We start from the raw sequence: 13,899 nt of genomic DNA, 5'->3' as shown, positions 1-13,899 counted from the left end.
TCCAGCGGGCACCGTCCCCACGGACACGCCCACAGAAGAGGAGAACAGGAGCTCTGAATGACTGCGTCAGCAACACAGATCTCTCTCGCTCTCAATACACACAGACAAAACAAATCCTGTATGTTCTGCCTATGCAAACGAGATGGGTCTTTATCTGAGTATTGCTGTCTAAAACACACGGTCCATGTAAACGAAAAGAAACTGGACAAACCTGTACTGGCTGTGATCCATGCATAAAAGGTCAATATTTTTAGTATTATTAATACTTCTATAAATTACCCCAAAAAATCCGGTTTGCCATAATCCTGAGTGTATTTTTCATGACTGTGAAAAAACAGGAGTGCAAGTCAAACGCGGATACTGCCACTGTTCGCCTCAGGAGCTTTCAATTCTGTTTACAGAGTCATAAACGCTGCAGACAGGAAGACAAATGTGCTTCACAAATTCGTGCTAAATCACCTGACTGGCAGGAATTTGTCCAAACAGCATCCACCACTAGCAGTGTGTCAAAACTAATTAATACTCCAACTGGACAGAAAAATGCTAAAAAGTGAAGACTCAAGAACTGGTTAAATAATTTATCCCCACCAGCTAACTCGTGGTTTACAGATCTGAGCCAGAAATGAACTCCTAGCAGGGGCGTAAATGCAGTCGCATATGCTTGTATACTTGATATGTGAACTCTTGCTCTATGGTGATAAGATATTTAAAAAAAAAAACAAGGGAATTATTATGTTAAACCTCATTAAACCAAATATGTTATTAAGGTGGATATCTTTTCACACATATTAAAAGCTTTGACTTTAACAGAATCTGACTTGACTCCAGAATAAGATCCAGTCTGAACAAGTGTAGACAAATAATTTAGCCATCATTCTAGATCATTCATTTCTCCAGTGTTTCTCAATCATGGTTCTGGATTATATCAGCATTTTATTAAAGATAAATGCCAAAATATACTTAACACTTTAAAAAAATATCCTTTCTATGAGTAAGCTGTGGTGTGCGTTAGTGTTGTCAAAAGACCCGGTTACTTCGGTACCAAGTCGGTACAAAAAAAGAAAGAAAATGTGACGGTACCTGGTTTCTTTAAGTACCGGTGGTACAGAGTACCCGATCAAGCCGGTTCTTGACGCATACAGTGATATGATTTCCGCAAAGCAGACAATGCGGACGGAATCTCAAAATCCAGTCATGAAAATGAAACTCACATTTTAATATGGACATTCATGGAATTTGTCAAAGTTAGCATAAATTAATCAAATCAAACCTCCATATGGACCAGTATCTGTAAATGTTGATTGAAATATGAATCCTGCATGATCTGCACGTCTCTGTGCGAATGAATGAATGGTTTGTTTACTGCAGAGACCGAAGCGTGTGACGTCTGCAGTAATTTCAGCATCTGCCGTCTCAATAAGGACATATATACATACACAACATCACCAGAACTGTTCTGAGACACTTCACACACTTTTACAGTTTCATTTGAGTAAAACCAGTGTCAATTTAAAGGTATTAACGTTAATAAAAAGTTCACTTTTACATAAAGGCATTGTGCTAGAAATATTATTATTATTAAGTAAAATGTATGTGATACAATTAAATTTGAGTGAAACTTGTTTACTCTTTTTCATAATTATATTACTTGTAGAAAAACTTAAAACACAATTGTAAAGTATAAAGAATGGCATTGGTTTTATTTTTGGTGATAGAAAGTTTTTTTTTTTTAATTAGCACATTTTTGTGTTTTGCTTTGGTACTGAGAACTGTGGATTTTCACTGGTATCGGTACCGAATACCGAAATTTTGGTACCGTGACAACACTATTAGTACACTAGTTCAGTGTGCATGATGTATATATTGTCATTAGGATAGTGGTGCTCAATTATAGGTGTGCCTTGAGTGTTTTTGCACAAATTACTTGGTCCACAAGGTGGCGACAATATCTAGGGCTTTTCTTTACGGTTTAAAACAACAGAAGAGACTAAACGATAAACTACCGGAGACACTAGAAGAATAAACATTCGCATTTATGAGCACTTGGGCGTGGGCTAAGAGATACACGCAATTCTAGTTTAAATGAGTACAAAGACATTTTTCTCATAACTTTAAAAGAGAAATAGCAGATACTGGATAATGAGAAAAATGAGATTTTCTAGTGCACTCTAGTGTGTTGCACACCTGTGTTTGCACATGCTCGAATCAAATGAAGTACGTATAAAAAGGCTACGTGTTCGGCTAAGCTTTCATGTCAAAACTGAAGTATACTTGGGCTTTTTGCTGGGGTTTTCCAGGACCAGGATTAAGATCCACCGCAATATGATTAGAAAATAATAACCATGAACAACTACAGGCACTGAAAGCCTCCGACTGACATGAACACACAGGCTAATACAAATCCAAAACCCACTCTGAGATTTCCAAAAAAAAATAAAAAATAACTGGCCGATTAAGCTCACGTCAAACATTGGCAACGAGAACTGAGCTCAGTCAAGGTCTGCCAACGCATTCCCGACTCATATCAGACTTAAAAATCCCAAACACACAAAGGAAAACTCATATTAATAAGCTCCGGGCAATATTATTGTCTCATTAATAATTTAAACAGGCTGCTAGACCACTTAAAAAAACACAAAAAAAGCAAAAACAGCACAAAATATAACCTGAAGCGATCAAAACGGAAGCATTGAGTAAATATTTCTCATTTAATCAACATAATATGTAACTGATTAATGAATTCCGATGGTAAGAGCCGCACAAGACTGAATCTAATCTATTTCAAGTCTTACTGGAATGTGAGTTCAACTAAAACCCCTGCTCAAAGTGACCCTAGCAGCCCTGTGGCATGATGAACCGCTATCATCTCTGCTGTGATGATGCAAGACGGACAGTTTGTTTACCAGATTGGAAGCAGAGGCCTCGGCGAAGGACAGTCCTCTGGGGAGGATGAGGATATGATCCTGCTCTTTACTCACACGAACCTACAAGTTTTAAAACACACAAGTAAGCAGCTGTTTTTCCTCTCTTGATCAATTAAGCTCAGGGTTTCGAAATCCATTCCAACAGACATCCAGATATTCAAAATATGATGTTTTCTTATTAAGCACATCTGGTTAAGCTCATAAGCATGAGTGCAGACGTAGTAACTACACCATTATGAAGTCAAAAAACATCTTTCTCTATTAACAGCCATTCAAAAATAGTGTATGATTTAACAATAATATAATTTAATTTGACGATGAATGGAAAAGCAGATGTCTTTCTCCATGTTTTAAACTGGGAGCGTCTGATGAGTGGAACTGTAATGTTTATCGCCTACAGGAATGGATTGCGAAACCCTGGATTACACAACGTGCATCGCTCACTTTCCTTGATCTAAAAAAACAAGTACAATATATAAACTGTGGCTTACTGTAATGTAACAGTTTGTGAAGTGTGCCCAACTGAACAGGTCCACTAATCTGTAGAGGCTGGCCAGTTTGGAGCGCATCGGTTTCTCTCCCTTCACCACAGTACTGGACTCCATGCTGAACATGTCATTAATTGGGGTCACCATGGCCAAACCTGAGAAAACAGAACAAGGAACAATTCAAGAACGGGTCTGAACCATTTCATGAGAAGGAGTTCTTGTCTACATAATATACCAAAGTCTTGCCTTTTCTGTTATATGTCTTAGATAATGCTCTAGACCTGGTAGTCTACAGACACCTATGAGATTTAGGCGATGACTCTGAATGTACAGTAAGCACTGAAAGGGGTTCACTGAAGTTCTACTGATTAGTTTCTCATAGCAGACACATGTGCAGAGGGCTGGATGGGGTGATAAGGGAGGAAGAAGTAAGATGAAAGAATGCAAAGGCTTTCCTGAGTCGGCTGGTCATGTTTCCTCCCTCAATGTCTGTTTAAAGGGTTATCTATTATTTCGAGACCTTTATAACTCTGAACAGGTGGAGGACTGGGGCAGTCTGGGACACTGAAGGACTGGAGGAATGTTGCAATCTGTCGCAGTGAAGATGACACTCACTTAGGGGCGAGGTGGAGAAGCCGGCTACGGAGCTGGCCATGAAGAAGTCTGCGATCTGTCGCAGAGCGAGCAGCTCTGTGGGGTTTTTCCCCTTGTTCATCTGTTCCTGGATCAGTCCCTCTAGCTCATCCCTAAATGCCTGAAAGAGAAAGAAAACCTGAGATTAGAGATGACTCATACACAGTAATGAGAGATGGACACAGAGCTGTAATCCTCTCACGCTCCTGCATGTTTAAACCTTTTTTCCACTTGTATCTTGACAACTAGTTAAGTCTATTAACCCATAGGCCTACTCCACTTACTCTGAAGAGCTGGAGTAGACTCTCTACAGACAAAAGTAAGGCAGTGAAGGATGAAAGCAGCATCTCAAATTCTTTGGGTACGTCCAAAATCCATTTTAACCTATGGAACTTTTTGTTGTTTAATGTTTAGGGAAGGAAATCACCCATAAGGGGTTTTCTAAGCATTACGAAACTCTTCTGTATGATGCATTGTCATTCTGCACACCTGTTTGGAGTTTCGGGCACCGGGTGATCAAAGAGCTCAGATGACAGAATGAATCACAGGATAAACAGACTCTGACGCGGGTAATGCTTGTGCTGCGGGTAATGACAGGGGAGAGTCAAAATGACACAATACCTCAGTTATGATGACTGGTCGTTCTTACTGTACAGTTGCACACAGACATACAGACAGGTGTGAGTAAGTGTCTGGATGTGAACTGGGGCATGTACAACTTCACTCGGCACTGATGATACAAACATGCAAACAGTATGCAAACATATCAGAATAAGCAAGGTAAGCTAGTTTCATCAGGCACACTCTATTCACTGATATCCTGATGTGCGGCCGTCTCTGCCAAACTCTCAACTCTTAAGTTTGTGTGTGACAGTGAAGTTTGCTGGGGCTTGATTACCTAATCTAGGGAGAAACTAACTACACAACTCTTATCTGAGCTTTGTGATATTGTATGCTGGCCAGAGTCTGTATTGATCTGCTGTCCATTCACCTCACACGGGCCACACTTCAAACGAAGCAGTGCAGGCCAAAACGGTCTAGACAAAGTACAAAGGTGAGATTGAGATATCCTGGGCCTAATTCCCTTTGGGAGTATTAAATTGTGCTTGGATGAGAACTGGACGCCCGGGACGGGGTATGAACCACACATATTCCTCTCAGAAGTAAGTGTCCCGACCAACCCAAACCACAGTGCTTTAGAAAAACAGCTAGGACTCTGGGAATGGCATGCTTTAATGCTGAAGAGGGAAACAGAGGGGAGCGGGGGGACTAAAAATAACCCAAGGGAGGAAATTTAAAACAAATTCAATTGTGCCATTACAGTTTAACATCATTAACATGTTGTTTAAGTAAATATCAGCGGTCTCTCAGAGCAAACCACTATATTTCCACAGGATCCTGAGCGGGTTAAGTGGACTGACATGTCTTCATTTGTTTTGGTTGTGACAGCACAGATGAGGTCTAAACATAGCAACTCTGTCCTGCCTATAATAGTCTGACCTTAAACACAGTCCACGGACAGACGTGTAATTTAAGCAGCGCTCTTCCACATGCACGCACACATCTACGGAGAAAGAGAGGCTTGTTGAATCAGCTCTGACACACAGGCCTGTGTGCTAATACACCTGCTGCCTGGCTCCTCTCCATACAGAGTGAAGGATGAGTGAAAGGAGAACACAGTGTCTCAGAAACACGTGCTCGGACAGCTGCTGCTAATAAAGCCCAGCAGCGCTGCCGTAATTAACCTCAACTGTCGCTCCGCCTCTGCTTTTATCACAGTGACAGCATCTATTTCACTTTCACATACTGAAAGTACAGTGCTCGAACCCTACAGAGCTTTTTTTAAAGGTCTCCTAGTACTCTTTAAAATATTACAAATACCTTTGTGCCTTCTAACCAGTTGAATGCATTCTTGCTAAATAAAAGTAGTTGTTTTCACAAAGTGAGGGATGAGATGGATTTATTTGCTGTGGTAATCGACAGTGTGTGACAGATGCCATCCATACAGCTGAACTTGTATTGAATGTTTTTGCTCATATGTCAACAGGAGTGTAATCTGTGCAGGATGTTCACTGTAATCTCTCCAGTGTGTGTTAACTGTAATCTTGTGTGTGTGTGTGTGGTAGCTCTAATCTCTCTCTACTGTAGGTCAGCTGGCTGGCTTGTGTTTATATACAAGATGTGGAAGTGGGTGTTGTGCGTGTAATAGGGTGTGGTCTTCCAGACGGCGTTTATGGTGCAGCTGTGGCTTTGTGCGTATGATTGAGCTGTAACTCAAAACATCACACCAAACACAAACCTACTCATCTGACAAGAATAAACAATAAATCTTTCATTGTGGACAGAGAGGAAGTGTAAGGTGCGACCAGCTGGGTTCAAAACCAACTTTAGATGTTCCTGCCAAGCTTTGAATGTAAACTTCATGGCAATGCGGCGTTTACTCAAAACCACATGGCTCGAGACAACCTATAAAATCTATAAGTAAACACTTTTACATTGAAAGCACATTCTTTCTGAATAAATCAGTGAAAAAGTGGAAAAACATCCCTGTACAGTACAATAAATAACATTTCTTATAAATAACTTTTTTTTTTCTAAATATTTCTTAGTGTGAAGAATATTTAATAAACTAAAGAACCTTTTTACACTATAAATAACTTTTTGTGCACTGAAAAGGTTCCATGGATGTTTAGATTTCAATAAAGAACCTTTATGTGAATAAAGTCTCTTTTACTGGCACTGATGGTTCTATATGAAGAACATTTTACATCCATGGAACCTTTTAAAAGCACAAAAGGTTCTTTATAGTGGAAGGTTTTTTTTGTTGTTGTTTGTTTTCATTTTTAAATATACTTGTAAAAATGTTTTCACACTAAGAAAAACGGTTCTAAGGACTATTTACTGAAGGTTCTTTGAGGAACCAAACAGCTATTTAATGGCATCACAGCTAAAGCCCCTTTTGGAAAACATTTTCCCACACATTTTTACATGTTTTGTTCCCAGGAAAAAATTGCCCAGCCTGCAAAAAATTGCTTATTAAATTTCTCATTATTCTATATTATTTCCAAATATTGTATTCAGCCTTTTCATCAACTTGTTTCTTTAAAACATTTTATATTTCTTTTTGAACTGATCATAGGCCTAATTTTTGAGTGAATATTTCAAAATTTATCCACAATTACTGCTTTTTACTCAAATTTCTCAAATCAATGAGGCCTATGATAAAAATGAGTTGATAAAAAGACTCAATCTAAGATTTGGTGAGAAAAAGCATAATAAGAGATTTACAAGCAATTTTAAAAGCTCAGTGATTTCAGTGTGTGTGTGTGTGTGTGTGTTTTCTTACTGGACTCTGTAGTATCTGTGTGACCCTTTTCTTCTGCTCCATCATGTTGAAGTCTTGTCGCAGGTCGGGTGACATGTTGCGTGCACGCAGGTATTCATGGTCGTTTTCGTTGATGCGGTCGAAGTAGCCCTCCTTTTTCCCCACGCTTGGGGGCGGAGGGGTCGTCACCACCCCCTGTCTCAGCTCACCACTCATCTCTACTGTTTTTTCCTGCTGTCTTCACCTGGGGAGAAAGAGAGCGATTTTGCTAAAGCACGTGCATATTCTGTGTGGAAATATCATGATCCATGAAAAATCTTTAAATACTTATTTTTGCACATCCCTAGTAAATACCAAACAATACATACTGCACTTACTGAATCAAAAAACCTGAGAGAGGAAGGCTGTGCACTTCATTTGACAGGCAAAACAGTCTCGATCAGTAATGCCCCAAGGACAAACCCATCATCCCACAAACACACACCTTAGTCCACCGATCAATACAATAACTGCACATTAGCTGAACTCGCTTGCTCAGAGTATCGCTATTCACAATTGACTTCGTTCTTTGTTCACCTTCAAAAAAAAAGAAAAGAGTGGCTGTCCTGCCAACAGTGAAGGGTGGTGTCAGGTCAACCAACAGGAGGGCAGGACTATCCTATAACACTATCAGGTTTAGTGAAGCCTGCTTTTTGTTCTCGCTCTCTCTCTCTGTGGATTTCTCTCTCTCGTGGGAGTGAAGCTGTAAAGCATACATTTCTTTAAGAAATGAAGACTCTTGTTACTTATTAAAAGTTACTTATATTTTAAAATTAATGTTGTTCTTTTAAACTTTCTATTCATCAAAAAACCCTGAAAAGATTCCAGCAAAAATATGAAGCAGCACGACTGTTTTCCACATTTATAATAATAATAAATATGTCTTAAGAAGCCACAATAAAGGCTTTTTAACGTTTACCTTCTCCACCTGAATTCTTTTTGAGTGCCTGGGACCTGTGTTTTTTTTTCAGCAATTCAGCATATTAGGAAGATTTCTAAAGGATCATGTAACACTGAAAAATTGAGTAATTATTCTGAAAATTCAGCTTTGCATCACAGGAATAAAATACAACAGAAAACTTATTTTAAATTGTAATAATAATTTTTTACAATATGAGACTTCAATATGAGAAACATTTGTAAAAAGATCATACAGATTAGGGCTGGGCGATGGGTCAAAAACATTTTATCGAAAATCGCTTTTACAAATATCGCGATATTCAATAATATTGTCTACCTAAGCCCCACCTCCACCACACCCCGCCCCGCCGAGACAACATTGCCGACATGCACCATAAACACACACCATGTTCAGTTTGGTCTTAATTATTGCCACAAAGTTTGGTTTTACTTTTCTTAGTTTGTGCTTTAACAGAAAACAATAGCTTTGCGGTTATTTTGTTGTTGCTAATTATTTCCAATCTGTTCTCATCAAATTTGTGTTTGAAATGAATTTTGTTTTGTGAGGAGAACTGTTGAGGAAAAATAATTGAAACCAATTTTTAGTTCATCATGGTGAAGTTGGACATTCTGGCAGTGATTGTAAGAATGATAAATGCATGTTGATGTCATATACACACGTTTCACCTGTTACTGTTGTTAATACAAGTAAATTTTCTTATTTTCTTATTCTAAATTATCTTAACTCAAGCTTAGTGCTTGAGAAATTCCCGCAGAAATGTTGCACTATAGCATGTAGGTTGAGTCCAAACAGATTATCAGATCACATAGATCATTTTATATGTTTCTGTGAGACTGAGCTTCACAAACAGTCAGTGATTGGGATTGAGTGGACTGTGTCTGCTCCCACTCTCTTAAATTCCACAAATAGCCTCACATCCATAATATCACATTGAGTTTGCTCTGCAAGCGAGCTGCACGAGAGACTAGCAAGTGTTTCGGACAGTTCATGGAACTGTCACTTGCACGTCTTAAGTCACGCCAATTTAAACATTAAAGGTTATTTTAACCTATTTTCAGTACTCACACTCTCTAAGAGACTGTCTTCAATGTGCTCTCTGCCAAAGTCTGCACAGCCACCTCTCAACTCTCGAGTGTCTGATTGAGTTAGTGTATATTTGATTAAAATAATTGCCTTATTGTCCAGCTATTCCACTTTTTTATCCATGGCACATGCATTTTTATATGTAGCCTAAGTAATGTTGTCCAATGACTTCTTTGCATAATTCAGTCATTGTTATTATTATTTTTGAAAGCAATAGATTTTTTGGCAACACTTTACAAAGCAATCATTTTTAAAGTCTCATTTGTTAATTAATTAAATAACATGAACTAACAGAGAGCAATTATTGTTACTATTATTATTAAGTTAAAAGTGAATCTATCATTCTTTAGCATTGTTGGTGCTATGCCACGAACCCTACCCACACAGCAAACTGAACCGAGTGTCCAAAACCGCGATATGAACTGAACCATGGCATCAGTATATCATTACACCCCTATTATTCAACAGGTTTTGAGTAATAGCGCACCTCTCCTGAACAGACAGCATGATTTAAAGAACCATTCATTCATGGGGTGAAGTTGCCATCAGGGGTTTCTTCAAATCCCTCTTGCTATACGAGTAATCTTAACAGTGATGCTTAGCAGCTCCAGACATTCAGCTGGGACGGTTTTCAGATCACTTCTGCGGCTGTGCCAGACAGTGTCAGTAAAAGCTTTCACCTGTACCTCTCTAGGCTTCAACACTTCACTTTGGAGGGGTGGGGGGATTCTTTTCTCTGCTGTTCGTCGCTAAGCTGCTCATTCAGGTCAAATGGCACTTGGAAAGATGGTTCAGATTAGAGACACACAACTCTGCCAGAAAACACGCACACACACATACACTGATGGTGGGCTCAATAAAAGAGCTCAAGCCAACAAGAGGCAATACTAAGCCACACATTTTTAGGTGTGTGAACATGCGTGCAAGAATTAAAACATCATTCTTGGTGGAAATGCAAAATAAGCACAAACATGAACAAACACAAATGCTAAAACGGATCAAATAAATTGAAAAGGAGGAAGTTTAAGGGGATCAAGCTAATGTTTATTTAAGTCAAGACAACAAACTGCATGCGTACACACAAAGCTCACGTTCAACTTATGATGCAATATTCAAACCTAACGAACACATCTAGTGAAAACGCTCACGTGCTGATGGACGACGACAACTCTGACACACCCAGCCAGAAACAGAAACACAACACACAGGCCGCCAAGCCTGAAGGACTCCGACAACGACAACAACAGGGGGGTAGACATAACCACCGCAGCATTGGTCCCTTTAACATCCAAAAAATGCAGTTTAATCAGCCTCATTTGGTTTCATAGCTGTTATGACCACCTTTCTTCTACAAAACATTACATTAAAATTTATGATGATATTTACAATAAAATGAAAGAGGAAAAACACCTTTAAAGTAGTCCACATATTAAGTGTGACTAGTTGTACAGTAGTCTATATAAGTCCTATATATACACTACTATTCAAATGTTTGGGGTAAGGACACTAAAAACTAAATAAATACCTTTATTCAGCAAGGAAGCATTTAGTTGATCAAAAGCGATGGTAAAAACTTTATTTCAAATTCAATTAAACGCTGTAAATACAAGAATACTGAAAGAAAAGTATGGTTTCTATAAACACATGAAGCAGCACACCTGTTTTTAGACATTGATAATATTCAGAAATGTTTCTTGAGCAGCAAATCGGCACATTAGAATGATTTCTGGAGGATCATGTGACACTGAAGACTAGGCCTATACAATAATTGCAATAAGCGATATCATTTTTGGTTTAAAGACCATTTTATGCCACTGAATCATAATGTAAAACAGCATAATAATGCAAGAAGGCCTACACACTTCCAAATGACAAGAAACGTTACATGTTTAAGAATATTTAGATCATGGAAATTAAGTATTTAAAATATTAAGATACCTTAAACTTGAATAAATAGTAAATAAACATGCAAAAAACATGTATGGAGATTGTTCCATCTACAGATTTCCCCGACTTTCTTTTCTCTGTAAATTAAGGGTACACACTATTGCTGAAAAACTATTTTTGAAGAAGCATTTCTTTAAATTTAACTAGCACCTCATGACTACACCACGTTCTGCAAAAGACACAGGCGCAAGTGGAATGTAAGAAGTAAGTAAATATAATGGGCGATATACTGCGTCACCAAAAATGATTGAAGTCATGTTCATATACTGCATGATAAGTCGATATATTGATTATTGCGACAGGCCTACTAAAGACTGGAGGAATGATGCTGAAAATTCAGCTTTACATCACAGGAATAAATCATATTTTAAAAAGTGCTGTCAAACGATTAATCACGATTAATCACATCCAAAATAAAAGTTTTTGTTTACATAATATAGGTGTGTGTACTGTGTATATTATGTATATATAAATACACACACAAAAAGTAAATATTTTGAAAATATTTACATGTATTTGCATGTATATATTTATATTCATATAATTGACATTATATGTAAATATATTTAAAATATGAGCATAAAGTTTTTCTAAAATATATACATGCATGTGTGTATGTATATATACATAATCAATATACACAGTACACAAACGTATATTATGCAATCAAAAACTTGGATGTGACTAATCGCGATTAATCGTGCAATTATTCGTTCAACAGCACTAATTTTAAAATATATTCAAATAGAAAACTGTTTTCTGAATTTGCTATAATATTAAATTTTTACTGCATTTTTTTTAATCAAATAAAACTTTTCAAAAACATTTTTTTAAATCTTTCCGTCAAAACTTTTAAACAGCAATGCAGTTGCATCAACCACTTTTATGCTACTTCTGACTGTATATTTTTTGTATCCGCTAACCATTTAAAACATGCCACCATCTGTTGAAAATACCCTGCACAATGGAATCATAATCTGCCAAATATGAATCTGAATATGACTCTCCTGGGACAGGCGGCAGATGTCCCATACATGAAGTTATATAACACTGTCAATCTCTGCTAACTGACAGCATTATGTAAAGCAGTGTGTTGATCTGGTACATGTTGTTGATTGTTTCAAACTGTCAGGGAGGGTGCATGAGGGGGGAAAGTGTGGGAAATGTGAGGAAAGAAATGGGGAGGATCCTCAATCCTCACTACAACAGCTGTTCAGTCTCTGAATACAGCCAATAATGAACTGCTGTGCAGGATAACGTTAGACAGGGAAAGAAATCAGTGCTGCAGTTACAGAAGAGAGCAGTAATACAATAGCCACACCAGACAATAAAATACACTACAGGGACACCAAGCAATACGAGTCACAAGATTCACAGCGTATCCTACAGTCAATGGCTCATTGTGTAGCTGCTTTCTCTCACACACTTTCGATGCAATGTAACAGGATTCCCACAGAACAAATCCCCTTCAAATGACCGATTACAATCACTACTCACCAATCACAGCGTCTCGACTGACCGACGCGCTTTTAACACACTGACTGACGGATTCAAAAACAAACAAACAAACATGTTTAACGGCAGTTATTCGTAAGCGCGTCCTGTAGCCCCTTTGAGTGCACTGTAACGTTACAGTGCGCCCCTCATCTTTAGTAACGTTACTCTTTCTCCTCTTTATCTTTAGCAGCTCTATAAATAGTGAGCGAGAGGTTTTCGGACTCAGATTTCAGCCGCGGTGCTCAGAATAGCTGACTATCAGCAGGAAATAACTAACGTTAGAAGACAAGCGAAAAAACAACAACAGTAACGTTACTTTATAAACCGACATGCGTTTCAGATTAAAAAAAAAAGTGACGGTTGAGGAATAACTTAACTCCCTCTTTTTGAGCTTTTAGCGCTGTTGTGATTGCACGCAACGCTCTCTTTGGTCCACTTAACCATTAAAGTTGCATTTAAACGACACTTCGTCACTAAAATATAACTTAAAAAGTTTATTTTTCCTGAATCCTAAGCTGGTAAACTCACCTGTTTGCTCCTCACAGAGTGAAAGTCCAGTGAGCGCTCGAGCGCATCTCTCTCATTCCCGCCTCGAGAGTCCCAGATGACCTCAGTGGATTAAACGCGACAAAACCAGCCCACAAACTCCACAAACAGTCCGCGGTTCCACTCTGTGAAGCGCAAAAAGCGAATCTCACCCAGCGACACTGCTCTTTCCTCGTATGAGGGGGATTTTCGGGTGTGTGTGTGTGTGTTAGGACGTGGGAGTGTGTTTGCGAGGATCTGCTTCAGCAGTGAGAGAAACCAAAGAAACTAAAGCGGTCATGTGACCCACTAATCCGCCCCTTCTCCCCCTCTGAGCGCACAAATCCGATCGACCAATCAGAACGCAGGATACCCACTACGCCCCGCCCACTCGTCTCCCATCTAGAATAATTAAAGGTCAGTTCTTACGATACTCCTTTCGTTGTGTGAGAGAGACTGTTGGATAAATCCACACTATAACTGAATTACACGAGCGGGCAGCACATAGATTAGAAG

At 38.6% G+C, this 13,899-nt stretch overlaps 1 protein-coding gene across 3 annotated transcripts in view; it reads right to left on the bottom strand.

The window, feature by feature from the left end:
* The window catches only part of LOC113065089 (gamma-adducin-like), a 28,915-nt gene extending 15,245 nt beyond the window's left edge, over positions 1-13,670 (bottom strand). The window contains exons 1-5 of one of the 3 annotated variants that reach the window (XM_026236260.1): positions 13,387-13,670; positions 7,392-7,614; positions 4,028-4,166; positions 3,416-3,567; positions 2,904-2,984 (exon numbers count right to left, since the gene is read on the bottom strand). In XM_026236260.1, the coding sequence (XP_026092045.1) occupies positions 2,904-2,984; positions 3,416-3,567; positions 4,028-4,166; positions 7,392-7,586 (567 nt within the window). In that variant the 5' untranslated portion in view covers positions 7,587-7,614; positions 13,387-13,670. Of the gene's footprint in view, positions 1-2,903; positions 2,985-3,415; positions 3,568-4,027; positions 4,167-7,391; positions 7,615-12,858; positions 12,881-13,386 lie in introns of those variants that run through there. The other 2 variants (XM_026236262.1, XM_026236261.1) reach the window with 2 other exon arrangements.
* Between the last annotated feature and the right edge of the window lie 229 nt (positions 13,671-13,899).

The sequence above is a fragment of the Carassius auratus genome, chromosome 47 (genome assembly GCF_003368295.1).
Source record: "Carassius auratus strain Wakin chromosome 47, ASM336829v1, whole genome shotgun sequence".
NCBI classification, from domain to species: Eukaryota; Metazoa; Chordata; class Actinopteri; order Cypriniformes; family Cyprinidae; genus Carassius; species Carassius auratus.
The sequence above is the reverse complement of the archived record's forward strand: the minus strand, read 5'-3'. Positions and strand labels throughout refer to the sequence as shown.